Below are 27,625 nucleotides of genomic sequence, written 5' to 3'. Positions count from 1 at the left end.
CCCGGCGCCCGGGTGCGTGCGCTCGCCCTTGGGCGCTGCCGTCTCCGTGTGCCCCCGGCTGCCAGGCGTTCCTCCGGGAGGGGGAGGAGAGGCTGCGAGGAGTGAGAGACGAGCCGGCAGGCCGAGGAGAAGGGAGGGGGAGAGAGGGAGGGGAAGCCGGCCCGGGGAGGAGGAGAGAAGCGAGGAGGCGGCTCCGGCAGAGCGCGGCGGCGGCGCGGAGAGCTCGGACTGGGAGCCCAGAGCTCGGCTGGGCAGCGGGAGCGGAGGAGCCGCAGGAACTGCAGCTCTGCCAGCTTGGGCCGAGCCTTAGAGACCCCGGCCTGGCTGGTCCCTGCCAGCCGCAGGTGGGAAGGGGCTGGGCTGGGGGGCGCGGGTCTGCCAGCTGGGGGCTGAGGCTGAGCCGCGGTGCTGTCTCCTCCCCCGGTTCCATAGACGGAGGCTGAGCATGGAGCTGTCCCCCCGCAGCCCTCCCGAGATGCTAGAGTCGGACTGCCCTTCACCCCTGGAGCTGAAGTCAGCCCCCAGCAAGAAGATGTGGATTAAGCTCCGGTCTCTGTGAGTCTCCGGGCCGGGGGGGATTGGGGGAAGGGATCTCAGGGAGCCTGAAAGTGGGGAGGGGGGGTTTAGCTGGAGCCGGGCCGGTGGATTCTCTGGGGCACACATGTTGGCAGGTGCGAGGACGTAAGCTGCCCGGACACGCGTGGCCAGGCCACATGTGCAAGGCATGTGCAAAGCAAGCCGGCCGCTTGGAGCGGGTTTAGGAGTTGCAGAGCTAACGAGGTGCTTGCGGAACCCCCCGGTGACACATGCGGCGCAGAGAGGCGGCACAATCTTTGCGGTGTTGGCAGGGCTGCCTGCGGACAGGCAGCTTTCAGGAGGTGCCAGGCTGACTCACACGTATCCATGTGCAGGGTTGGGTAGATGTGAGGCACATCACATGTGTGTGCATGAGTGTTCCAGGGTCACAGAGAGGTCTGTAGAGTGACTGCACACAGATGCAGGTCCAGTGCATGGGGATACTTGTGCCAACCTGTGGGTCATACGTATCTCGGCTGGGATTGGTGGTTTCTGCCTCCTGCATCCTACAGAGGGTGGGGGTGGGGGTGGGGGGGTTGCCCCTTTCCTAAGCTGCTCATCTCTCTTGGGGCCTGGAAACACACTCTGCATATTAATGATGGGGGACCCACCTAGAATCTAGAGAAGGGGGGAACCCTGTCCTGGGGGAGAGGGCGTGGAGCCCCAACCTGGGAGCTGGGGTGGTGGTGAGGGGAGATTGGTTGACTGGGGCAAGGTAACTGTCAAAGCCTTTTTGTCACTGTAGGGTCTCCCAAGGATCTCCAAGCACATCTAGGCATCTTTTCTTATTTTTGCAGGAAGAGGGCATGTGGAGAGGAATAAATGGGAAAGGGAAAGATTCAGGTGTCCCATACTCCAGTTCTAGGGAAGGAGAGGAAGTTTTCTTCCTGCTTATCAGAGAAGAAGAGGATTGGTTCAAAGACAAGCCATGTACCATGTTTATCTCTCTGTCAGCTGCCACCCAATAATCTCTGCAGTCTGTTGATCCTTAACCAGAAAACAAGAGAAAGTGCTGCTCTCCCTGCTATGACTCCCCATGGCCCTAGGAGAGAGGCTGCAGATGTTTGGTGAGGAAATACAGGGAATACAGCCTCAACACGCAGTTGCTCCCCAATATTCTCATTGTGAGCACTGAAGCTTTTCATTTCTAGGTTCTGGCAGAGGAAGAGATGGGCATAGAATATGGATAGATGCTTACGAGTGTGTTTTAAAAATACTTCACCTGTGGCGATAAGATGATGCCTTTATGTTGGGCTGGTGGGTCTGATTTACATACCAGCTGCTTAGAAAGGCCTTAGGGAGAATGGAGGCACATTGGGCAACAAGGCTTGGAATCCAAATGTGCTTCTTGGTCCCCTCCTTTGCTGCCTCTGGCCAGTGCAATTTGCGGGCTCCATGAATCCTTGGAATGAGGTTCTGGGATGAAGAAATGGAAAATCATGTTGAATCAATTTTTGCTGGGAGGAGCACCCGGGTGATTCTTGATAGAAAACCTTGCTCTGTTGATGGTAACTAAGCTGGCTAGAAGGGTAGGTAGGAAGTGGTTGAAAGGCAAAGAAGGGACCTCAGGGTCTAGAAACAGGAGAATCCAAACATCCTAGGATGCTTTCCCACAGCATGAGTGGCTCATCATATCTTCCCCTTGCCTCCGTTCCAGGTAAGGGGCCCTGCAAAAGATGTGGGTCTACCCATTTCACTCTCTCCCATACCTTTCTAACCACAAAGCTTTTCTGGAAGCAGATTGCAATTTCTTCCTTTAGGGTGAGAAGTGGTCTATGGCAAGAAAACAGGACCCTCAGAAGGAGGCACTGAAACCCAGGGGAGGAAGGGAGTGGAGGCAGCTGCCCCTACAGAGCCTGTTAGCTGAGACATCCTTGCAGGAGATCACAGTGGACAAGGATCACTAATCTTATTGATGAGATTGTTCTGGTTTTCACTCACTTCAGCAATCTGGTCCTTAAGAGCACCAGCTACATGTCATAACTTATCCAGAGAAGTACCATCTCCTCAATATGAATTACCAAGGATAGATTCCCAGTCTCAAAGCAGAGGAAGATCTTGATACCAAGGTAGATCTGAAGTTGATAGCTTACTGGATTTGGCCCTGTTTGAATCCTGGGGAGGCTTTGCCAGTCAGATGAAGGGAAAGCAAAGGATTGAGGATTTTTGCTGGGTAGGAGAGGGAGATAGCTCTCAGGGTTGAGTTGTTTCTGAAGAGGTGAGCAAAGAGGGCATTTCCACCTTAAATAGAAATAGAACTCCCACCCCAACCCCATTCACCACCTGTACCCAAAAAGGCCCAGGTGGGAAGGGGCTATTTAGTCTGGAAACAGGGAGATGGGCATGATTATCTCAGGACTAGATATTGAATGGGCTTCTCTGGTGTCTCAGACAGTAAAGAATTTGCCTGTAGTGCAGGAGAGTCCAGGTTAGATCCCTGGCTTGGGAAGATCCCCTGGAGAAGGGAATGACAACTCACTCCAGTATTCTTGCCTGGAGAATCCCATGGATAGAGGAGCCTGGCGGACTGCAGTCCATGGGGTCGCACAGAGTCAAATGAAGACAGATGGGATATATATGCTCTGCTGCTCAACATGTCCTATCTCCTCCATCCCAACTACCCTTTTGATTTCTAATCTGGGACACTGAGGGTCTCTTCAGGGAAACTGGGCCTGGTGTGTTTTCTTCTGGTTAAAAAAGCCCATATGAATATAATAGTGCAGGGCAATTTCTTCTTGGGAAGGGCATCCAGGAATTCTGTTTTCCATATTAGCACTCTGCCAAAGATAAATTCAGAATCTGGAGCATATTAGCTGTTGGATTTCACCTCTACCTAGGGGAAATTTTCCTAACTAAGCAGACTCGTAAGCTGAGGCATGAGAGACACTGAGCCAGGCACTTCAGGGATAATGGGTGAACCAGGACAAATTTCAGCATCTCTAACATTAAGATGAAGGACTGGGCTAGTCTGCCCACTCTTTTTGGAGACCAGAGAGCCTTGAGGAATGTGGGGGAGGGCCAGCAGAAATGGAAAGGTTTTTCGGTGTCTTTTGCAAAACAAGAAAAACTACAAGTGGAGATTGGTTTGCCATCCTTAGCTCATTCATTCAACAACTCTTAATCGAGTGCCTCCTGTGGGGCAGGTGATGTGCTGGATGCTGGGGGTATGGTGGTGGGCAAAATGGACCCAGTCCCTGATTCTATGGAGCTTGTCATATGGTTCAACTCCATCAAAGAGAGTGGAGAGTAGGGGAGGTCCCCTGCTCCTTGTTTTATGACACCCACCCAAGTGGTAAAATTCAACATCCTTGTTTCTGCTTCATCGCTTACTTTGGAGGGGGGTTATACACAGTACAAGCATATATATGAATTCTTTCTCTCTCCCAGGATAGGACAAGCCTCTCTCTCTTCTCTTTGCTCCAGTTTCTTCTGAAATTTTACAGACAAAACTTCCCTCTTCCTTGGGATAGTATAAACCAATCCCTTTCTCTTTTCCTTCTCCACATGGTGCATGCTCAGGCTTCCGTGGTTTAGACTCAATGTCCTAAGCTGCAGTTCAAGGTCATTTCCGGGGAGCTGGAGCAAGGACACAGTTGGGGATTATTTGTGCCCATCTTTGTTGCAAGGGAATCTAGTGTGGTACCCGGAACATAATAGGCACTCAGTAACTGCTCTTAAATAAAGGAATGAACAAACGAATGAATGGATATACCTGCATATGTCACAGAGCCCAGTTCTGTCTCTGATTCTGTTGCTGTGTGCAGTGGGGGAGGGGAGTAGGCGTGGGAATTGGAGAAAAGGAGAGGTCGTTTTTGTTATTGTTTTTAGAGGGTGATGCTCAAAAGTGATGGGATTTGAGAACCTCCGAACAGAGCCTGGAACTGAAGGAGTTACAGAAACAATCTGGATATGTGAACAAGATGTATCAGAATGAAACTGTGAATGCCTGACATGTATACGTATGTATCTGGGGTATCTAGGTAAAGGCTGATGTGTGTGACAAGGACAGTTGGTGAAGTCAGAGCTCCATACTGATGTCTCTTTGTATGTTTATAAACAGTATGTGTGATAATAAATATGCACTTACCTGAATACCTGAAATTGTCCTATGTATGAATGAGATGATGTATTTGTGTATGTGAGTGTGTGTCTAGGTAATGGAATGGTATATATGTGTGATCTGCATATGTGTTTGTGACACACTCAGATTTTTGGACAGTCCTGGGGAGATCAAATGCACAGGAGAAAGAAGCCGAAGGACCGAACTGGTTGCCTCATTGATTTATTCTACCTTTTGTCCTCATTTTGTATATGCCCCATGGAATGATCTTCTGTGGCTCTTTACCAGTTTTGAAAACTGTGCTGCTGTCCTCCTTTCTCTGCACATGGCTGTGGAGCTGCCATGAAGACTGCGGGATAAACTGCGGCTTCTTGGACCTCTGGAGAAAAAGGAGCATCATTTCTCTGAGGCCTCGGTGGGAATGGTTTTTAGTTCCTTCCTCCCTGGATCGACCCTTCCTCCTTTATTTCCAACCCTGGCAAAGGGAATCTCTCCTCCCTGGGTTTTACATCCCCTCTCTCATCAGAGGTTTCTACTTCCCCCATCAACTTTGTCTTGAATGAGGCATCTCTTGATAGTTGAGTGTGGAAAATTCCTGCAGTAAGCTGAGGGGGATGTGCAGAGAGAGGGGGAATTCAAATTCAGACCAGTGGAAGAATGTCACAAACCTCTGGTCAGAATTGGTGGCTTCAGGGGAGAGACCAGGGAGGCAGGATGGTGGCAGTGAAGGAGCAGAGGGAATATTGGGAGGCTTGAGTTCCTGTTCCCACTCTGCCAAAGGCTAGCTGCATGATCTTGAAGTCACGTAGTCTCTCTGCGTCCCTATTCTTTATTTGGTATCATCCATATAAAAGTGGTTTTTAAATGATAAACTCTGATGCTCTTTCAGCCTGGGAGAGCTTGCTGGGTGAAGAGGCAGCAGAATAGTAATAAATGGGCAGTCATTGGCTTAGATGATGAGAAAAATCAAGATTCAAGAGGCAGGAATATGAATGCTATAGTAGGTTTGAGTCCTGGTGTCTGGGGCCTGATTTGCAAGAGTCTTGGTGATGAGTGGTGAGGCAGGTGACTGAGCTTAGAGAATAGGAGGCTGGGTGGGCTTGGAGGAGGGCTGTCCCACAAAAGGTGTGGGCCTCTGAGGTCAAAAGAAAAGATGACAGACTTACTCTGTCATCTTCTTTTCAACTGGGCAAACTAGAAGAGAACGGAGCAATTGCCCTTGTAAGATGTAGTGGGTACAGGGCGCCTAGGGACTGCTGTTGGCGAGTTCCAAAAGCACTGGGGAAATTCCCCTCTGGCATTTATCCTAAGTCTCTAGGCCTGGGGTGATATGATCAGCTATGACACATTCTATTTTAAAGAATCTGTGTAGTCCCTTAGAACCCAAATACCACTCTGCTTGCCCTGGAGGCTGGTTAAAAAGACCGTGGAGATCCCACATTTGAGGTTGCACTTAGCACTTTTGCCAGGAGGAGGGTGCAGTAGGTTGGGGATGAAGCTGGGATTGGAAGGCCAGGTGAGAGACCCAGGGGGAGGGAAGCATGGATGTCTCTAGACCCCTTCCACTTGCCCCCTATGCAGGGAGCTCCTGAAGTCCATGCAAGCCAGGGGTTGTCTCACATCTTCCCCCTTTTTTTTCAAACACCCCCATCAGACTGGGATGGAGGAACTGGGAAATTTGAGAGCGATCTTTCCTCTTGTTTGTGTCTTTAAAGGGATCATCAAGGATTTGCTTTCAGCTTTTCTGTTCCCTCTGTTTTCCTCTTTGATTTTTCCTGTGTCTTTTCCTCTGCCCTTTCCCTCTGTTGTTTCCATCTCTCTCTGGCTTCTCTTTCTCTGCGGGGCACTATGGTGCTCTCCTCTCTCATCCCTCTTCTTCTCTCTCCCTATTCCCTTTGGCTTTTACCCCCTCATTCTGGCCTTCAGTGTTCCTAGTCCCCACTCACCCTGGCCAGGAGTTTGGAAACATCCCTGCCCACCCCGGGGGTGGGGCTTCTCCAGGCCCAGGTGTCCTTGTGATGGTTCAGGGCAAGTTTGCTGCAGGCACACTTTGAGGCCACCTTAGGAGTCCAGCCTCAACTCCTGTATTCTACAAGGCCTTTCTTTTGCCTTCTCAGTGACCTCATCCTCCCAGCTCCTCTAGGGAGAAAGCCAGGTAATTGCCTTTGGGTCTCAGGGGACTGATTTTCACAGGTATGGAAGTTGAGTAGCTATTTTCCAACTGTCCCCAGGACAGCAGCAGAGACAGGGGGACAGAACCAGGGCAGAGGTGGGCTGCAGGCGAGACCACTGGGAGACTGAAGGTTGTTAGATAATGAGATTGTCCCCTAAGGGAGGAAGACTTAATGGTCCAAGAGAACTAGGAGAGAATCCTGGGAACAGTGAGTGAGGCCAAGAGGAGACTTCAGGGGGAAGAAGGGCTACTCAGAAGGGAAAAGTAGAAAAGTGAGTTGTGACCCACCCACTGCAGGGAGGTCCCTAGTGCCCATGCCCTCGCCCCTCTGTCCCCAGTCCTACAGTTGCTCCTCTCCCCTCAGCATCTTCTGCTACATCTTCTCCCTGTCTGGGAAGAAAAGAGCAGGTCAGGATATGACTTCAGCATCCCAGACCTGGCCAAAGTCCACTGAGGGAGCTGGGATGGGGTTTTGGTGGCTAAGCAGGTGTGGTGGGGAAAAGGGCATATCCAGGGAGAGGCCTGGGGGCTCAGGGCTTGGAGGAAAGCTGGGAAGTGGGTGCTCAGGTGGTACCATGTTGGATTCAGCCAAGTCCCCAGGTCAGTTGATTCCACAGCTGCAAGGGAGAAGTCAGACTTGCAAATAATTACAATGGCTGCAGTGGGATAATTAGGTGGCCAGCTGGTGTTGGCACCGTTTAGGCTGAGAAGGGAGCTCGCCTTCCAGGGGGGCTTAATGATTCTCTGGCAGGCAGGACCTGGGGGCCAGAGAAGCTTCTTTCCTTCCTATTCCTTGGCTTCTCTGCTTCCCTGTTTATCGGCTCTTGCACATCTAACTTGGCACCATCCTCCTAGTTCTCTCCTCTGTGCCCACCTTGTTTGGAAACTTCTCGGGTTGAGTGAGCACACATGCTGACAGTGTTGCCAGGCTCCCTAAACCCCAACCTCCTATCTACAAGCAGTAGTTTTAGCAACTCCAGTCTGAGAGAACTATAATAAATCAAATTGCACCAGACTCGTCCCAAACCCTTCTTTGTCCTGACTGCTCTCTTCCTTTCTACTCTTTGAAATGCCAAGAAAATTTGCTGTTCTTTTCACTGAAGCAAGATGGACTGAAGATAGACATGCAGGAGAACTTCCTGGAAAGTTCATGGAGGCTAGAATATAATCTCCCTATGATAAAGAAGAAAGCCACACTCTTCCTTTAAAGCATCAGCTTCGGGCTAAGTTGGGTGAAGCATTGACCAGTCAAAAAAGATAAACTCCTACTCAGGCACCCTGTTTCCCTAGTGTCTCTAACCCAGGCACTGAATCTGAGAACCATAATGTGTTACAGAGAGGGAAACTGATGCCCAGAAATAGTTGGTAAAGTGGGAGCAGGGCTGGGACCAGACCCAAATCCTGCTGATCCACAGTCTAGAGCTACTCCCATCGCATTGGCGGTCAGTCCCTTGCCAAGCTTCCAACTCACTCTCCCATCTCAGGCCACCTTCAACATCTGTTAGGTTCCCCAGAAGCAGGGCATCTGCTGGGAACATCTGTTGGGATGTGGTTCAGAGGGCTGGTGGGGTGGTCCGTGGGGAGGTGTTTAATGAGCAGAATTAAATCATGCAGGGAGGGAGAAGAGGTGTGGACAAGTGAACCAGAGCCAGAATTCTGAGCTGGGTTCAAAGTTCAGAGTTCTTAGTCTTCCCCTTACCTTCCTGCCCACCGTCTTATTCCCTCCCTCTTTCAAGGGCTGAAGCCTAAGGGAGAGGTGACTCATCTGTGTGCTGGGCAGGGAGCTGGGATGTCTGGGTTCTTGTTATTCTGGGCTAAGGCTCTAGCTACTTAGATTGCCCACTTCCTCACTGATCTGAGCTGCGCTGGGCTGTTGCTAGGAACACCTGTTAGAAACGGTTCTAGGCAGGAGGCAGAGGGGGAGTTGCCTGCACACACACACACACACACACACACACGTGTGTGTGTGTGTGTGTGTGTTGACTCTGTTCCCTCTTCCTCAGTGTTTCCCACTGCGCTGGGCTGTTGCTAGGAACACCTGTTAGAAACGGTTCTAGGCAGGAGGCAGAGGGGGAGTTGCCTGCACACACACACACACACACGCGTGTGTGTGTGTGTGTGTGTGTGTGTGTGTGTGTTGACTCTGTTCCCTCTTCCTCAGTATTTCCCACTGCGCTGGGCTGTTGCTAGGAACACCTGTTAGAAACGGTTCTAGGCAGGAGGCAGAGGGGGAGTTGCCTGCACACACACACACGTGTCTGTGTGTGTGTGTGTGTGTGTGTGTGTGTGAGTTGACTCTGTTCCCTCTTCCTCAGTGTTTCCCACACATTCTTCTGCAGCACTTTTCAAATCTCCTTTCCTGCCCCTTTCTCCTGCCCCTCTCCCTCATCTCACTCCACTTGCTGGGTTTCTCTCCTTCCCCACCAGCCTTCCCAGGTGCTGCCCATCCACCCTCCACCCTCCTTCTGTCAGCTCCTCTGTCCCGTGCCTAGAGAGCTCATACCACTGCTGCCGTGCCCACCTGAGGATTGCTGCCTCCAAGGATGGCACTCCAGCTCTGTCACTACGGGGGCTATTTTTATCTCTGGAGCCACCCCTGCCACTGTGCCAAGCCAGCTGCCCGAACCAGGGCTGCCTGTATAGCAGTGTGAAACCAGGGGAGTGAGGGGAATGGCAGTGCTTGGGAAAGGTGGGGGTCTGGCTGTTCCTGGTTTCTGGAGCTCCGTGCTCTGCATGTTCCCAGTTTCTGCTTCCCTGGTCTCTGTGGAATAAGGAGCCAGGGAGGAGCCCCTGACATCTGGAATGGTGGTGGTGGGGAGACAGGGCTTTTCTATTTCAGGGGCCCTGGGTACAAGGGTGGGCACAGGGGGCTTTGTTCATGGAGCACTTGTAATGAACCTTTGCTGAATTAACAAAAACAAAAATAAAATAGTAATATTGTGCATTTACACATCACTTTATAGTTCCTAAAATGCTCTTGTATGATCTCTTGTGAGAAGTCCATGAAGCTTGAACTTACTCATTTTACAGACAAGGAAAATGGAGCCCAGGGTGTCTTGTTCAAGGTCATACATAGTGCTAAAAGGTAGGCAAAATCTCCTGATCTTAATTAATATCCTCTTTCTATTGGATTTAGATGATTTCCTTGATTTTTTTCAGTCTGAGATTAAGCCTTTAAATCAGCCAATTAATCCATTCCTCAACATCCATCCATCCCTCCAGCCACAACCCCTTATACCCCTCTTTTCTGACCAGGGGCAGAGTCACCTATGCTTTGCTCATCCCTTATCCCAACTCCTATTCTTCAGGGCAGGTGAGGAAGGGTGGGGATAGACCAGGGAGGGAGGCATGATAGTTGGGCTGCTTGCTATTTTAAAACTACATTTAATGGCTAGAGGAAAATTCACACTGGGGTCATCACATCTATGCTCTTGCTCTCGCTCAGTCTCTTGAACTCAGACAGAAGTAGAGTGTGGCATGTGTGTACATGTGTGGGTGAGTGGGTATGTGTGAAATTTTTTTCCCTGGGAAGGGATGGAGGTTGATCAATGTCCTTTCTAATTAGGAAGAGTTAATAACAGGCTGGTATGAGCGTGGTGGGATGCACACTGGGATGATGCAGCATGTATGTACTTGGGGTGATGTGGTAAGCCGTTATCTGTCCAACTAGTTTTGGTTCTACTGGGCAAGGGAGCAGAGGGATGGACAAGATCTCCTCTCTGGAGCTTTTCTAGTCTAAGAAATCTCTTACCTTCCAGTAGGAGGGTTGGGGTTGGTGCCAGTTGGCTTGGGGGCTGGGCCTGGAGTCAGGTGAGGAGGCGGCAGTGGCCTGAGTTGGTGTTTGCTGGTGTACCATCTGCACCCACTCCCACCCGGCCTCTATCTCTTCAAAGGAGCTTTTCTACAGAGCAGGCCGGATGACTTGTCCCTTATCCCCGAGAGCCAGTTCCAGGTCTCTGACTCCAGGACTAGTCCTTTCTCTAAAAACACCTGCTTCATGGCTACCAAGAGTTTACACAACTTTGTAGACATTTAACCTCCGTTCTGCTTTGCTGCTGAAGCCAACTTCCACTCGTCCCAGTAATTTCCCAAACTTCATTTGGTTATAATCCTTCAAGGCTATAGCACAGTGACAAGGTATTTTAGTTTCTCCCTGCTTTTGGTGGGTAGGGGTGCGGTGGGCAAGCAAGACTTCCCATCATAAAATCCTGGGTCCCGTTTCTTTTCCCTTTCTTCTGTCATACACATCCCCTCTAGTCGCTTTTCCTCACCCCTACATCAACCCTACCCTTCACCAACCGTCATCAACCCGTCGATGAAGAAGATTGTGGTTGCGCGGAACCCTCTTCACCCGCGGCGCTAGGCGTCACTCCCTTAGCCCCGCCCAGCCCCTCCGCTGACCAATCGCAGCTCCCATGAGCTTGTATTGGTGACGTCACCCCATAGCCAATCGGGAGGCGGGCTGGGGCTGTTTGCGCACATCCACTTCGCACCGCAGAGGCCGGGTTCTTCCTTTCCTAACCTGAGCGGGACCAAAGCCTGGAAGCGAGAGATGGGGCCTTGGTCCCGCAGGCTCTTCGTGGGCTATCCCGTCACTTCTCCCTCTGGGCTGGAAAGACCTCTCTCCAGTCAGTTCACGGTTATTTCCCAGTCCCCGTTTGACAGATGAGAAAACTGGGGCTAGGAGTTTTCAAGTCGCCTAGCTTCTTCGGTTTCGATGAGCAAGTCCTGACTTTCAGTCACTGCTTGGGTGGGGGCTTTCCTCCTTGTTGAGTGGGTCTCTGGCTAAGGAGACCCGGATCCCTAGCTTCAGCAAGCCCCTTTTCTGCAGTTTCTAGTTCTCTTCCTGTCTTGTTTCCGTCCTTGCAGGTGGGTTAAAGCTCATTTTGAAGAGTGGCCCCGGAAAAAAAGATCCTGGGAGGGAGCCAAATCTGCTTTAGCCTAGCTGGGGCGCTCTTGGAGGGCTCCTTCCACTCCATGGCAGATTTCCTCTTCAGGACAAAGTCAGGATGGCTCCCTGCCCCTGTCCCTGTCCCCTTAAGCCTCCTGCTAACCCTTTCCTTCCCCCGAAAGAGGAGCCCCACCTCCTCAGAGCAAGGGGCTGGCTTATGCTATTTCTGTCCTTTCTGGGATTCTTCTGAGAACAGATTCTTGTTTTTAGTCTGATTCAGATGTGAAACTTTTCCCGCGGCCTCTCACCCAGTTGTGGGCTGAGTCTCTGCCTCATCACTCCTTCCTCCAGCCAGGCTCCTCCTGTTCCCCTCCCCTAAATTCTCTCTGTTCAGTCAGTCAAAGTCACTTTTGCTGAGACCTAGAGAAGGAAGTCAGGGGCCTAAAAGGGAACCACTCCCCTCAGGAGCCCAGGGGCCTGGGGGGGCAGCATTCTGATACTCTGAAGTAGAGAACTTTGATTCCCATGGCCAGCCCCGTTCCTGTGCGGAGGAGTCACCTCCAGGGGCCCATCCTCAGGTAGGCTCCAGGGATGAGGAAGGGAGAGGGGAGGAGGAGGACCGGATGACAGGCTGCTGCGGGTCTACTACTTGTAGTTTGGTGGAAGAGCAGGATCAAGACTTGACAGTCCCATATGGGGGTGTGTGTGTGTGTGGTGTGTGTGTGGCTAAGCAGTGGCAGGTGACTTAGCAGTATTTTCCCTCTTTCTCTCCCTCCTGAACCCCAGCATTCTTAAGACCTCACATTCCTCCAGTATCTCCTCATCTGGTCTTAAAAACCCAAAAGGGAGTTAGGATTCTTCTTTCAACTCCCAGTCCCTTAGCTTGAGGCTACTCTGTCCTAAGCTCTCTACTTACAGTGATCTTTCAGGGAGTGTGGGTGCCGGAAATCACCAGATCATCTGATGGGGGCTGGAGAGCTGCACTTGTCTGGGGCATTGGGATTATTACTGACCAGAAGCTACCTTTTCCAGCTGGCTACCTAGAGCTGGGAGAGACTGGGGCCTCCAGGGGTCAGGACCTGAGACTTTCCCATGGTGTGGGGAAGGTAAAGGAGAAAGAAGTGGAGATGGTGAACCAGCACTAGGAGTGAAGTGGGAGGACTCTTGGGAAGCTTCCAGTTTTCCTTAGGTCTGGATGAGGACTGGACAGGGGTGAGCATCCTACCCATCCAAGCAGACGAATGGCGAGGTGAGGACTTTGGGTGGGTCTGGGGAGATCCTAGCAGGCCCGGAAGTGTCGTGGAGAAAGTTATGTAACTCCAAGAGGGGGAGGTTTAGCACCTGGATCCTTCCAGCTGCCTGAGTCCAGGCCCCCTCCTTGGACACCCCGCTTGTCAAATTTATTCTTTAATCTTTCTTTCCGTCCCTCCCCTCTCCTTCTGGTATCTGGATCATGTTGGGTTCAGATTTCAACAGGAGCTGTAAAAGAACTTCTGGACAAGATCGAGAGGTGGAGGCGGGAGGAACTTGGGGGGAGGGGTGTGTTGAAAGCCAGCCTACAACCACGCTCTTCTCCCTAGGCTGAGATCTCAATTGTGAGCACTGGCAGATAGCCCCCCACCTGATTAATCTGCCCCTTTCCCTTTTATTTTGTTCAATGAACATTTACTGAGCACATACTATGTGCTCTGGGCACAGCTGCCAGGACAGACAAGTCATTGTGAGTGCTATCAAGACACCCCCAGTTTCCTGTGAGTCTGATGGTATCCTCAGACAACATCACCCCATGAAGGACAGATGACTGACACTGCAGAGCTATGATTCAGTGGGGTCCAGCCTCACTTTTGGTGTTTGGAGCACAGTTAGGCTCCAGTAGAGTGAGTTTTAGGCTGGCCGGCCTGATTGAGATTGACAAGCTGTGTGACCCTAGACAAGTCATATAACCACCCCCATAAGGTGATTGTGGTATGTAATTATAAAGGAGAGATCATGGTCATTATCATCCTCTCTTTTCCTCTGCTAGGGGGCTTCCTAATTACCAGCCTCCATCCAAATTTGGCTCACTGTTCTTCACCTGGACTTGGGATCAAGAAGGCAGGTGCTTGCTGGATTCGAAGGGAGTGAGGTGTGAGCTGGGTGGGGGCAGGCATGATGCTGGTCAGTTAAATTTAGTACAAATCATGTTTATAGAGCCTCATTGTATATGCTAGGCTTTTTGCATGCATTATTTCATTTAATCCTCTTATTAACAGCTCTCCCCAGGTGGCTTCCCTGATGGCTCTGCGGTAAAGAATCTGCCTGCCAGTGCAGGAGGTGTGAGTTCGATCCTTGGATTGGGAAGTTCCCCTGGAGAAGGAAATAGCAACCCACTCCAGTATTCTTGCCTGAAAAATCCCATGGACAGAGGATCCTGGCAGGCTGCGGCCCATGGGGTGGCAAAAGAATCAGACATGACTGAGCGACTAAACAGCAGCTCTTCACAGGTGGTTTAGTGCTGCCCACGTGAGCACCACAGGTAGTTTATTATAATCCTCACTATTTTACAGACGAAGGAATTGAAGGTTGAAAATAAAGATTCTCAAACTTTAGGGTGAGTTAGAATTATCTGGGATGTTTGTTAAAAACACAGATCCTTGGACCCAAACCTTAGAAAATCTGGTTAAGTAGGTGTGTGGGGAGACCTAGAATAAAATTTTTCACCAGTATCCCAGGTGATTCTTAAGTCAGTGGTCCACAGGCCACACTTTGGTAGACATTGATGAAGTAGTGACTTGCCCAGGGCTCATATCCAGGAAGTGAAAAGTTTGAATGTGGGCTTTCTACCTCTCAGAACTGTGCTGAGATCCTGCGTTTCTACACTGGAAATAGGGTTGCACAGCCTTCCTCCCCTCCCTCCCTCCCTCCCTCTAGGCCCATTGTGAGGATAGAAGGAGATAATGTAGGAGAAAGCACTTTTTAAAATGTAGAGCTGGCAGCATTGTTAAGAGATTATGCGAATACATGCAAATGAGCACCCATGGGCTTGGCTGTTCACTTTGGGAGCTTGTGCTAGGATGTGTTTCCCAGGGTGGCTCAAGAAAGAAGGCAGAACTTTGGTGGTGGGCATTGACCCCTAGTGGGCAGAGTTTTCCATTGTAAAAAGGGCTGATTGAAGTGGAAGATTCAATCAGCTGGGATGGGAAAAGATTGGAGCAGGGGCTTTTCCTTCTTCCTGGGTTGTGTCCCCAGACTCAAGGGTCCCTGGCCATGGAGACTGACTTGGGAGAGGGCAGCCCCAGCTTGCGCCTGGGCCCTAGGGACAGCGGTACCTCTTTGCTGTGTGATCCCTGGTCGGCTCTCAGTCGCCACTTTCCAGCTCATTGGCTGGAAAGCCTTTATGTTGTCGGCCTCTACTCCTCCTCCCTCATGAAGCCTGAGCTGGGGCTGGGCTGTACGGAACCAGGGCCCTCCCTCGTGGAACAACCTGCTCTTTTCACGTGGAGAAGGTGCAGCAGGGAGGGTGGGAGTGCAGTTTGAAGATAACCCACTGAGGAGGCAGCAGCCTCACCCTCCAGCTTCTTTCCCCACCATTTTCCCTCTTTCCCTTCTGCCTCATCTGCATTCAGACCTGTCTTTGGCCAGGACTGCTGGTCCCTGGGGTGAGAGTTGGCCGGTGATGCTTCCTGGGCTGGCTATTTTGGGCACCCCTATTCCAAAGCTGCTGAGACCCCAGGATTCTAGAGCTGCTTCTGTTCAGGAATGCCATTGTTCTCCCTCCCCCAGCATCCCTGGGAATCGATGCTAATTTCAGCCTCTGGTCCCTGACTCATACTCTTCTCCCTGACTCATAGGGTGACCTTGGGTTTCCGAAGCCCCTCTCAGAGGTGGGGTATTGTGCTGGCCACTGTTTCACCTCACCTTGCTTTTAGGTGGGGTGGGGCAGAGCTGGGAGAAGGAGCCAGAGGGGAATGTTTCATTGCTTTCTTTAAAATCACCACCTAAAGTCAGAGAGCTTTGTGTACCTATGACTGCCTGGGCTGGTCTCCAGCAGTCATAAAGCAGACTTTTAAGAAACCACCCAGTTAATCCCCCAGAATTCGTGAGTGCAAAATATGAGGGATGGTCCCTTCAGGCAAAGCATCCACTAAGTGAGACCCCTGACCCCACCCTCACCACTTTGGCTCTGGGGGAAGCTGCCTCATGGCAGAGGTAGGGGAGGGGTACAGTCACCCTTTGCCAGAGGCTCTCTCTGGAGCGACACCAGGGAGGCAGGGGTTAATCTTGCTTTGTCCCGGTTGATGGATTCTGGAATCATAATCCATTAGCTCTGCCTGGATGGAGTGAGGCCAGGCAAAAGCATTCAGATTGGTCTTTGTTCTGTGTCTTCGCCATCCCTGCCAGGGACAGAGGGGCTGTGGACATGTACCCCCTCCCTACCCAAACCAAGAGACTTAATGAAAGAATGCTGGGGGCCCTTTTGATGGCTGTTGTTCCCAAAGTCCTCTATCAGAGGGAAAGAGGCAGTTTCATCTCTTGGTTATTCAGACTATGAAACAGATCATCCTCAAAACATCACCCCAGGGGCTTGTACCTGCCTAATTCTGCTGGGTCCCAGGCAATCTAAACAAGAGTTTACAGGAAATACTGACTAAAGGGAAGGTGTTGAGAGGTCAGAGGTGGGTGGGGACTGTGGAAGAGCCTGGGGTTTAACTTTGGGGGGGTAGATAAACTTAGTACAGGTGGTGGCAATGGCCTGTGATGAAAAACATTAGCTGCTGTTATTCTGTTAGAAAGATTAATGCGTTATAGAAGGCTGCGGCTGTTTCTGGAACATGCATCCATCCTATTAGAGGTATCGTGTTCTCTTGACAAGGTAGCGGCGCCTAAGCAGGTTCTCTGTACCCACCCCATCCCCCCCCCCCCCCCACAGGCTGCGCTACATGGTGAAGCAGTTGGAGAACGGGGAGGTAAACATTGAGGAGCTGAAGAAAAACCTGGAGTACACAGCTTCTCTGCTGGAGGCCGTCTATATAGATGAGACTCGGTGAGAGTGGTGACGCGGAGCGGCGGGGAGAAAACCCACACACAGAGGAGAAAGATGCCAGCCAGACACCGTGATCCAGGGATGGGGAGTCAGACAGAAAGCTGGGGATAGACACGCATGACAGGGCCAGAGGAGGGAGGCGGCGAGTGAGGACAGATAGATCTATAGGTAGAATTATCAGCAGAGATGAGGAGGCAGAGGAACAGAGACTTGCAGAGAGAGACAAACACAGGTTATCAGGAGGAGGAGACCTTTCCAGAGCTGGGAGGGGCCTTAAAGCTCAGGGCAGAGGCCTTCCAGACCTGTTCTGCCCAGGAGGGGAGCCACGGGTCACATGTGGCTAGTGGGGCTTCAAATGTAGCAAGTGTGAACGGAGATGTGTATGTACAGACAAAAAACATGCTGGATTTCAAAGATTTGGAAAAAAGAATGTAAAATGTCTCATTAATATATTTTATATTGATTTCATGTTGAAATGATAGTACTTTGAGCATATTAGGTTAAAGGAAAGTTATCATTTAAGGAGGTTTCACCTGTTTCTTTTTACCTTTTGAATATGGCTGCTAGAAAACTTGAGCTTTCCAGGTGGCGCTAGTGGTGAAGAACTCACCTGTCAATGCAGAAGACATAACAGACATGGGTTCAACCCTTGGGTTGGGAAGATCTCTTGGAGGAGGGCATGGCAACCCACTCCAGTATTCTTGCCTGGAGAATCCCATGGACAGAGGAGCCTGGTGGGCTACAGTCCATGGGGTCGCAGAGTCAGACGTGACTAAAGCAACTTAGCACGCACACAAGCACTAGAAAACCTAGAATCACTTACATATGGTTTGCATTTTATTTCTGCTGGACAGCATTGCTGGTATGAAGCATCCTCGACAGGTGATATCCATGCCACTGGCTGCTTGAATGCTCTCAGAATTGGGGTGCTCACTCTCACAGAGTGACCTGTTATAGAGAAACAGAAGTAAAAAGACTTAGCAAAAGACAGAGTCTTTTTGCTAAAAGGGAGAGTCAGTGAAGGGAGAGGCTGGTGTGAGAGTTTCCAGGGTGTGGGGTGTGGCTGGGCCCAGGGTCTCCAGGCTGTGGAAGCACCTGCAGTCTTTCCTCTGTGACTCCCGCTCTGGGGCCTCAGGCAAATCCTGGACACGGAGGATGAGCTGCAGGAGCTGCGGTCTGACGCGGTGCCTTCGGAGGTGCGGGACTGGCTGGCCTCCACCTTCACCCAGCAGACCCGGGCCAAAGGCCGCCGAGCGGAAGAGAAGCCCAAGTTCCGGAGCATCGTGCACGCAGTGCAGGCGGGCATCTTCGTGGAGCGGTAAGGCTCGCCGCGCCCTGCCTCCCTCGGCCCCTGGCTGTGGCCCGCTTTCCCTGTGGGGTCTTCCAGGACTCCACTGTATCACCAGCTGCATGTGCCCCTGGCCCATCCACCCAGCCCCGCCTGATCAGACCCCATGATCAGACCTCACTCCGGGGCTCCTTTCCTTCTTCTCCCTCAGGATGTTCCGGAGAACATACACCTCTGTGGGCCCCACCTACTCCACTGCGGTCCTCAACTGTCTCAAGGTGATTCCGGGGAGAAGGTTGTGGGGGTACAGAATAGTCCTCAGGACTTTCAGACTTCTATGGGGTGATTTTTACTTCCTCTTTTAATTGTCATTTCCGTTTTTCAAAACAACTTTGACCCACTTGAGAGGCAAACTCCTGACTTCTTATCATTCCCATACTGAATGATATCTGGGAAGAAAGAAGCCTGTTTACCATTTCCTTATTTTCCTGCATCCCATGCGTCTATAATAATTGGAAAGTCCTCCTTGAGGTCTAACTGCAGCCCTTGCTGCTGCTGGGATGTCCCTCTTGGGAGTCTCCCTGCCTAGTTCCTTGTTTCTCCACAGAACGTGGACCTTTGGTGCTTTGATGTCTTTTCCTTGAACCGGGCAGCAGACGACCACGCCCTGAGGACCATCGTTTTTGAGCTGCTGACTCGGCACAACCTCATCAGCCGCTTTAAGGTTGGGCAGCCTCCTACCTCTGCCTCTGGGCAGGGTTCCCCACTCCCACCAACCTGCTCCTACAGGTGGATTCTGTGGGCTTTCTGGCTCGGTCTCACTGTTGGGGCAGTCACCCTGTGCCCACCCCAGTCTGGCCTTTACTCCACTTGCTGCGGTCCCAGCCTCTGGCTTCATGTATTGCTTTCCAGGGGAAGGTTCTAGCCTGTGGCTGTCCAGCCCAGGGTTCTGGCCTTTCCTCCTTTGTCCCCTAACTTGTCCTCTCCAGCCTGGCTGCAATTCAGCCCCATTTCAGCCCTCCTGCCCGTGGACACTGGAGTCCTAGGGTCCAGAGACTGTCAGCTGGTGCCTTGCAGGATTAATGTGTCTCCATCTGTTTTTTTTTTGGGGGTGGGGAGGGGACCTCTCCTCCCCTCCCCCTCGGGCTCCAGTCTCTGTCCAAGGAATTTTATGGAGAGGATCAGCTCTTGGCAAGGCTAGGTAGGGCTGGAGGAGGGGAGGGAGGGTGTAAACTCCACTTGCTCTTCAGCGTGGCTGGCCGGGAAGAATATGGGATTAAAATCTTCTTCAGATCCTGTGCCAGGAGAGAGCGTCTTTGGGGAACAGGGGCTGGAAAAAAATCACTTCCTTGCGGAGAAACCACAGTTGGAGGATGAGGGGGATATTAGGTCTGCACTTGGATGGAGTGACAGTGGATGTTAGGTCGGAGAGAAAGTGTGTGTTCTGAGGGGCATGCGTGCCTGTGTGCTCAGTCGCTCAGTTGTGTCTGACTCTTTGCGACCCCATGGACTGTGGCCCACCATGCTCCTCTGTCCATGGAAATTTTCAGGCAAGAATACTGGAGCGGGTTGCCATGTCCCATGGAGGGGCTTGAGGTGTGGTCAAAGGAGTCCAGTAGAAAGGCCCTCCCAGAGGGCCCTGGAAGGTTCCCCCAACACCCTCTGCTTCCACCTCCCTATAATAGAGTATTGGTGTGTGAGAGCCTTTCCTTGACCCTTGACTCCTCCTTTTACAACAACTCTCAAGGGAGTTCCCAGAACTTTTGTAAGATGCTCTGAGATTCTCTTCGGGCCTCCCTAAGGCCTGTTCTTCTGCCGTTTCATTTTCTTCTTTCCAATCCTGCCCTCTCCAGGACAGAGAATAGCAGGGTCTTCTTTTTCCTAAGACTTTTCTCAGCTCACATTTCTCCAAACTGGCTCTCAGACTTCCTCCAGACACCAAGGAAGGATGGTTCTGGGGTACCCCAAGAATCACTACATCAGGTTGGGTTTGGCCCAGCCCCAAACCGCCTTGCTCCAAGGCAGTTAGAGAGAGGAGTCTCCATGCTCTAGGGTCCTTGCCCAGTAGAGACCCCAGCTGGAGCAGCTCTTTTAAGCTCCACATTCCCTTTCTGGGCACCCGGCCCCTGTCCTGCCCCTCCCCTTCCCTTCCTTTCCTCCAGGGACGCCATGGCAACGCAAAAGCAAGGGCAGTTGTCATGGAAACAGTCCTTTAAAATTCCCTGAATTTGGGGCACAGCCCTCCAGGGGTGGGGGCGGGGGATGTCAGGGTCTGACTGACTAGTGGCACCTTCTCTGTGTCTCGGCACCACTGCTCATCTCTACAGAGGGTTCCCCAAGCCCTGAACCCCGCTCTCCTCACAGCCTCAGAGATCCAGCGACAGGTGCAGACACCAGCCTTGCCCTCTGGGGGCCTTGGGCCTTTGAAGGAGGTGAACATGTCCCAAGGCATATGCAGAGACCTAGACAGGATTGAACCTGACAGAGCTCTGGCTCCTGGTGCATGCGTGTGTGTGTGTGTGTGTGTGTGTGTGCGCGCGCGCGCGTGTGTGTGTGTGTGTGTGTGTGTGTGTGTGTGTGTGTGATGGACAGAGGGTGGTAGGGTCAGGGTCTCAGGGTCCTCCCTGGGTCTTATTCTTTCCCCTGCTTCTGAGCCCCTCTCCATGGTATTGGTTTGGGGATGGGATGGGGTGATTGGAAGGTAGGAGGGAAGTTTTCTTTCCTCTTCTTAAAAATCTCCAGGGAAATAACAATAATTATAGCTACTCTTGGGAGAGCACTTGCTAAGTACCTTGTACTGTACTTATCTCATTACATTCAAGGTAGGTGGTAGTATCTTCATTCTTCAATTAAGCATCAGAGACAGGGAGGCACGTGACTTGCCCAAGGTCACACAGCCAGCGGGTGTAGAGCCAGGATGCCAGCCCAGTTCACTGCAGGGCCAGTGCTCTCCTAGCGCTGTTGTCTTCTCATGAAAGGGCCTCACTGACCTCTGTCCTCGGTGGCCTGCCATTTGCACATCCTCCACAAATCTCAGTTGCCCCTCTCCCACTGCAGATTCCCACTGTGTTTTTGATGACTTTCCTGGATGCCTTGGAGACAGGCTATGGGAAGTACAAGAACCCTTACCACAACCAGATCCACGCAGCTGACGTCACCCAGACGGTCCACTGCTTCTTGCTCCGCACAGGGATGGTGGTAGGTGTCCTGGAGGTCACTCTTCTGGGATTCAGGGTCTTACGGCTGCAGAACCGGGGAGTCCAGCCTACAGTCGATACTCTGATTTCCTTTTTTCTCTCTTCGGGTCCTCTCCTTTGGCATCCCAAAGTCTTTCCAGAGTTGGATTGGACTTATTCACTCTAGAGAATTCCTGGGTGCACCGTAACTTCCTGGGCAGCACTGGGGCTGTATGGCTAGATGCAGAGGGAATATTGTCAGTAGGGATGGAAGAGGGTCTTTGGCAGTTCTCGGAGCTGAGAAACCTGACTGCATTTAGCCCAAGAGCTGGACAGGAAGCATGGTGGGGCTGGGATGAGCAGTCCAGCCTGTGTGTGGAGGTCTTTGGGCAGCCGACAGGGGTCAGCCCCCTCTCGTTGCCTGTCTCCTTCTCCCAGCACTGCCTGTCGGAGATTGAGGTCCTGGCCATCATCTTTGCTGCGGCCATCCATGACTACGAGCACACTGGCACCACCAACAGCTTCCACATCCAGACCAAGTGAGGGCGGGGTGTGGCAGGGGCGGGGTGGGTGGGCAGCAGCGGCGGTCCAGGGGGCTGGGCCTGGTGACCGTGTGCTTTGCAGGTCGGAGTGTGCCATCCTGTACAACGACCGCTCAGTGCTGGAGAATCACCACATCAGCTCGGTTTTCCGAATGATGCAGGACGACGAGATGAACATCTTCATCAACCTCACCAAGGATGAGTTTGTGTGAGCAGAAGCCAGGCGTGGGCACCCCGGGAGACCCCCTCACCCCAGCCCCCTCTTCCCGCTTCCTAGGCTTCCTGTCTAGCAGTGCTGATCACTCCTCGGGTTCTGTCCCTTCAGAGAGCTGCGGGCTCTGGTCATCGAGATGGTGTTGGCCACAGACATGTCCTGCCATTTCCAGCAAGTGAAGTCCATGAAGACAGCCTTGCAGCAGCTGGAGAGGTGACATCTGGTGGGGTGTGGCTGGGGTGAGGCCAGAGTGAGGGGTGTGTGAATTGGAGGGCATCCACAGGGTAATGGGTGTGCTAAGTCTTTACCAGGATAGAGAAACTCTCCTGGCTCCAAGTATCTGAGGGTATCTGGTGTATGTGACGGACGTGTGCACCTGGCCTTGGGTTTGTGAACAGCCCAGGCAGCCAGACTACTGGAGAGCGTTTGAACTGGGGGTCTGAGGTTGGTGTCCTCAGGGAAGCTTTAGGACAGGCATACTCTGGAATGTAATGGAAAATCATTCAGCCCTCTGGACTCGTTTCCCTATGTGTGAGAAGTGAAAATGATATGCCCCCATCCACAACAGCTCACTGCCAGCCCCCACTCTAACAGGGCTACTGGGAGAGTTGTGTGAGGTTAAAAAAAAAAAAAAAGCACAGAACAAATGTCGCAATTACATCTAATGTTGCTTAAAAGTGGGTGGGAGTATATAAATGTAAGAGAGAACAGACGGTGTTTGTGCGTGTCCTGAAGGTGTGTGTTAATGTACAGTTGTCTGTGTGTGGGAGAGTGGGCAGGGTCAGAGCGTGTCATTGTTGGCGAATCATAATAATAATTATTATAATAATAATTATAGGTAACGTCTACCGAGCACTTATTAGGTGCCAGACACTATTCTAAATACCTATATGTTGTATGTCATTTAATTCTCAGAACAACTCTCTGTGGCAGATCCTGTTTTGATTTCTACTTAGAACTGGGGAAAATGAAATATGGAAATTTTAAGTGACTTGCTGTACATCACACAGCCAGTGTGTGAAATGTATAGTGAGGATTCGATTCCAGGCCGTTTGATTCTGAGAGCTTGGGCTGTTTTCTATACATATGTAAGAGTGTGTGTGTGTATCTCGTCTCAGAGGGTATTTGACGTTAGATCTGAGAGAGGGAGTGTGATGGGAATTTAGGAATGGTCCAGGCTTCCTTTTCCTAAAGGATCAGTCTCCCTTCCCTTGCCACCTGCCCCGACAGGATTGACAAGTCCAAGGCCCTGTCTCTGCTGCTTCACGCTGCTGACATCAGCCACCCCACCAAGCAGTGGTCGGTTCACAGCCGCTGGACCAAGGCCCTCATGGAGGAATTCTTCCGCCAGGTAGGGGGCATCTTTGCCTGCCCCTGCCCACAGGGCCTTCTCTCCCCCATGTTTTCCAAGTTCCCCATTCCTCCTCCAGCTCCTTGTTCAGCTGCTTGCAGCTGCCAACCTGATCCCAGACCCATGGGATAGAATGTCATCTCCGAAAAGCTTAACAGTCATTACTGGCGGTGGCATTTGCATGCCGCTCACTTCCAGGTCAAAGGCACAGAGCTCCCTCTTCTCCTCCTGCAGCCCCGCTACCCACAGCTGCACCCCAACCAGGTAGACTGAAATAAGTCCCCACCCTGTCTGCTCCCCCAGGGTGACAAGGAGGCAGAGCTGGGCCTGCCCTTTTCTCCGCTCTGTGACCGCACTTCCACCCTGGTGGCGCAGTCCCAGATTGGTGAGTGTCCCTTCCTGCAGGGAGGAGAGGGTTGGGAAAGGTCAAGGATGCTGGCTGGGCTGGGCCGGGTCGGGACGGCTCCCAGTCCCCATTCCTAAAGCTGTTTTTCCTGTCAAGGCAAGCTGCTGTGCTGGAACGTGGAGGGCTGGGGTGGAGTTCTCTGGGGTCACAAAGACATCATCACAAAGGTTGCCCCCACTGGGAACCTCTGAGCCCCAGGTGACTGTGTTCCATGCGGCTGGAGGCACCGGTGTGCCGGCCGTGTCCTCTGCGCAGCTCCCCAGGTCAGCCTTCTCCCTGTTACATGCACCGCAGGCTTCATCGACTTCATAGTGGAGCCCACGTTCTCTGTGCTCACCGATGTGGCTGAGAAGAGTGTCCAGCCCACCGGGGACGACGACTCCAAGTCTAAAACCCAGCCCAGGTGAGTGAGGGTGGCTGGGGTGGCCAGAGGGCCCACAGAGAGAACCGACTGGTGGGGTGGTGGAGAAACAGTGACTCCTCTGCTGTGGGTCAGACGTCGGGGCGAAAGGATGGGGGCAGAGGGTGTGGCCTGCACCCGCGTCCCCTCCACCATATTTTAATCTCTCCCATTAGCTCTGTCCTTATTGCCTTTCTGGCTAATGCTGTTTTCATTTTCCTTCTAGTAGAAGGGAAGGTATGGAGAGAGGTGGGGACTGGGGGGGTACCCAGCAGAGAGAAAAGAAGAGGATGAGGCTTCCATCCTCTCTACTCTTGAGGGCTCGGAGGACCGTCCTGGGGTGGGCAGGGTCTCACCGCCACAATGTGGGCGGGGTCTCACTTCCACAATGTGGGCGGGGTCTCACCTCCACAATGTGGGCGGGGTCTCACCTCCACAATGTGGGAGGGGTCTCACCTCCACAATGTGGGCGGGTCCTGCTTATAGCTTCCAGTGGCGCCAGCCTTCTCTGGATGTAGAAGTGGGAGACCCCAACCCTGACGTGGTCAGCTTCCGCTCCACCTGGACCAAATACATTCAGGAGAACAAGCAGAAATGGAAGGAACGGGCGGCAAGCGGTGGGTCCACTGGGAGGATAAGGGCCTTGTCGGGAGGGCGGCTGATAGAACAACTGTGCTGTGCTTAGTCGCTCAGTCTTTTCGACCCGGTGGATTGTAGCCCGCCAGGCTCCTCTGTCCATGGGGATTCTCCAGGCAGGAATGCTGGAGTGGGTTGCCATGCCCTCCTCCAGGGGATCTTCCCATCCCAGGGCTCGAACCCAGGTCTCCCGCGTTGCAGGCGGATTCTTTACCACCTGAGCCACCTACCAGAGAAGCCTGAGCAGCAGTGGGTCCATTTTCCCGAAGCCCCTTGAGCAGCCCTTTGTCCGACGCCCTCCCTGAGTTGGGAAAAGGGATCAGGCACAGGCTGACCCACCTGGAATGTTCTAGAATGGGGGCTGGAGAGAGGATAGGGACAGCAGTATTCCACCACCCGAGGGGCCCCGTGCACACTGGCGGTCTGTCAGTGGTGTGGCTGGGGTAACCAGTGGCCCTGGCTGAGGCGTCTCTTCCTTAACGTGGGGGCTGAGGGCTGTGCATTTTAGCAAGGCTGGGGAGCCTCTCCCCAGGAGGGCACAGGTTGAACGTAGCTCAGCTTGAAGGAAGAGGGTGCGTGGGAATCACTTCCTTTTCTCCACATATCCCTTGGGTTCGGGGAAAACCTACTGCTCGGCCTGGTCCCAGCTTCCTCTCCGCTCTCCTACAGGCATCACCAACCAGATGTCCATTGATGAGCTGTCCCCCTGTGAGGAAGAGGCCCCCGCCTCCCCTGCCGAGGATGAGCACAACCAGAACGGGAATCTGGACTAGCGGGGCCTGGCCCCGGTGAGCCTGTGGCAGTGGGCGGGGAGGAGGGTGAGGCGGGTGTCGGACAGGCCTCTCGGAAGGGGCATCTCTGGGCTTCCGTAGAGGTGAGGTTCTCCCTTGCTCCTTCCAGGCGGGAACCTGGCGGAAGTGAACACAAAGACCCAAGCCGGGGCCCAAGTGGGAAGCAGGGGGTGTCCTCCTGCTTCTTGGTCCAGACCCTCCAGGAAGAGAGGGGGCAGCTCCTCAGTTCGGGGTGGGGCTGAGCAGCTCTGAGTCAGGGTCAGGAGAAGCACAGCCAGGCCCCAGGCTCCGGAGCTCATCGCCGCATGACTTCATTCCAGCACCAACCCCCCCCACCCCCAACCCCCCCAATGCCCTTCTTCTGCAGGGCATTTTTTTTGCAGCTGCACCCAGCGCTGAGTGGGGTCGGACCTGAAGAAGGTAAGGCAGGCTGGAGATGAAGGCAGAGATCAGAGCACTGAGGGGTCCTCTGTTCCCTTAGGTCTTCACTGAGTCCAGAGTGTTCGATGTCATCAGTACCATCCATTGGGACTGGCTCCCCCATCTGCTCCGAGGGAGCATGGACGTCGAGGAACAGAAAATCCACCCAAAGGACGAATGCCAGAGATTGTGGGGTTGGGGGAAGGGCCCCTCCCCACCCGACACCCATTGGGGCGCACTTTACTCTCCCGGTGGCAAGACTGGGGAACTTCGGGCTCCCAATGGTCACTGTGTCCATCCCCCTGCCTCTGGACTCTCCCCGTGGCCAGATGACTGGTTGGAGGGGAGCTTCCTGGAGGTTTCCCAGGGCTTGGGGGGAGGGTCGGAGATGCCAGCCCCCTGGGCCCTCCCCTATCCTTTTTGCCTCCAAGTTTCTAAGCAATACATTTTGGGGGTTTCCTCAGCCCCCCACCCCAGATCTTAGCTGGCAGGTCTGGGTCCCCCTTTTCCTCCCCTGGGAGGGGCTGGAACAGGATAGGAAGCTGGGGGTTTTCCGAGCTCTGTGCACAGGGGCGTGGGCTCCTTCAGGGCATGGCACCTTTCTAGGGCCTGGCAATGGGGCATCCTCTGTACCCCAGACCTGCACTGCTTCATCCCCACCCCCGCCCAGACTCTGCAGTCTTCCCTCTCTCCCCTTCTGGAATGGTGACTGGGGGAGGAGGTGCCATAGCCACCGGGGGCTGAGAGGGGGACCTCTCCTGGGGTCCTCAAGGACTTGGGATGGGTCTCGGCCCTGGGGCTTGTCACCTGCCCTGGCCGAGTCCTGAACCTGTCACCTCCTTCCCCTCCCCTGGGGCCAGGAGGCTCCCATCCGACCAATGTCTGTAAAGTGCTTTGAGGTCTCCCCAGAAAAGCACCTTCAGGATGCATCCTAGAGCTCAGGCAGGAGAGCTGGGTTGGGTTCAGGGCGCATGGGGAGGGTGAGGTGTCCTCAGTAATCCTGCGTTGCTGACAGAGAGGGTCCCTCCCCTCCCAGCCCCGGCCCAGGAGGCCCTTTCCTGGGACAAGTGGGGAGTAGCAGGTGGAAGGCAGCTGGGCAGGGGCTCCCGAGTGCTGCTGTCGCCGCCTCTGCGGCCAGCCCAGCCAGGCCCCCGCCCCTTCCTCTCCTCAGGCTCCTCTGGCCCCGCTCTGTCCCAGGAAAGGCCCATGTCCAGTGACTGCCCTCCTCCTTCCTTGTAAATACCAGACATGCATTTGTACAGTGGGCCCTGTGCGTGTGAAGTCGTATCCACGGTCTTTCAGACCTGCCACCTGCCACTTGTCCCTCCTACCCCACCCAGAGCGGGGTAAGACGCATGTGACTGACCCTTGTCCACGGTCTCTCGGAACCCTGCTATAGCCAGAGATCAATAAAGAAGGGAGACCAGGCCTGGCTGTGTGTGTTGTTTGCCGGGTGAAAGTGCATCGGGCGTCTTCACGTGCACTGTCTCTTCAAGCTGATAAAACCCTGGTGCTGTGTGTGCCCTGTTATATGCGGAGGCCAGAGAGGTGAGGTTCTGCCCGAGGGTGTGCAGCAGGGCTGGCAGAAGGGAACTTCCACTTCTGAAGTGCTTTTTATTCTCGCCAGCATACTACTCCTTCTGAAGAGGGGTGAATCTTGCCTTCCCTCCGCTGCCTG

The 27,625-nt window shown here is 53.0% G+C and overlaps 1 protein-coding gene across 6 annotated transcripts; it reads left to right on the top strand.

Annotated features, from left to right (window-relative positions):
* Nucleotides 1-26: 26 nt before the first annotated feature.
* PDE1B (phosphodiesterase 1B) lies at nt 27-27,375 on the top strand. Of its 6 annotated transcripts, XM_043881747.1 has the most exons (17): nt 331-344; nt 433-555; nt 4,405-4,535; nt 16,610-16,723; nt 17,859-18,041; nt 18,223-18,289; nt 18,619-18,735; nt 21,069-21,209; nt 21,626-21,726; nt 21,812-21,937; nt 22,055-22,156; nt 23,174-23,294; nt 23,598-23,679; nt 23,995-24,103; nt 24,587-24,717; nt 25,406-25,524; nt 26,009-27,375. In XM_043881747.1, the coding sequence occupies exons 3-16, from the start codon at nt 4,519-4,521 to the stop codon at nt 25,507-25,509; spliced, it is 1,515 nt and encodes a 504-aa protein (XP_043737682.1). In that variant the 5' UTR covers nt 331-344; nt 433-555; nt 4,405-4,518; the 3' UTR covers nt 25,510-25,524; nt 26,009-27,375. The 6 variants fall into 6 exon arrangements, with proteins under 6 accessions (XP_043737664.1, XP_043737682.1, XP_043737689.1 ...); XM_043881729.1 differs by lacking the exon at nt 4,405-4,535 and having other exon boundaries at nt 27-344; XM_043881721.1 differs by lacking the exons at nt 331-344; nt 433-555; nt 4,405-4,535 and adding exons at nt 11,456-12,278; nt 13,724-13,825.
* Nucleotides 27,376-27,625: the final 250 nt, after the last annotated feature.

Source organism: Cervus elaphus, chromosome 3 (assembly GCF_910594005.1).
Source record: "Cervus elaphus chromosome 3, mCerEla1.1, whole genome shotgun sequence".
NCBI classification, from domain to species: Eukaryota; Metazoa; Chordata; class Mammalia; order Artiodactyla; family Cervidae; genus Cervus; species Cervus elaphus.
Note: the sequence above shows the minus strand (reverse complement) of the source record. Positions and strands in the feature narration are given on the sequence as shown.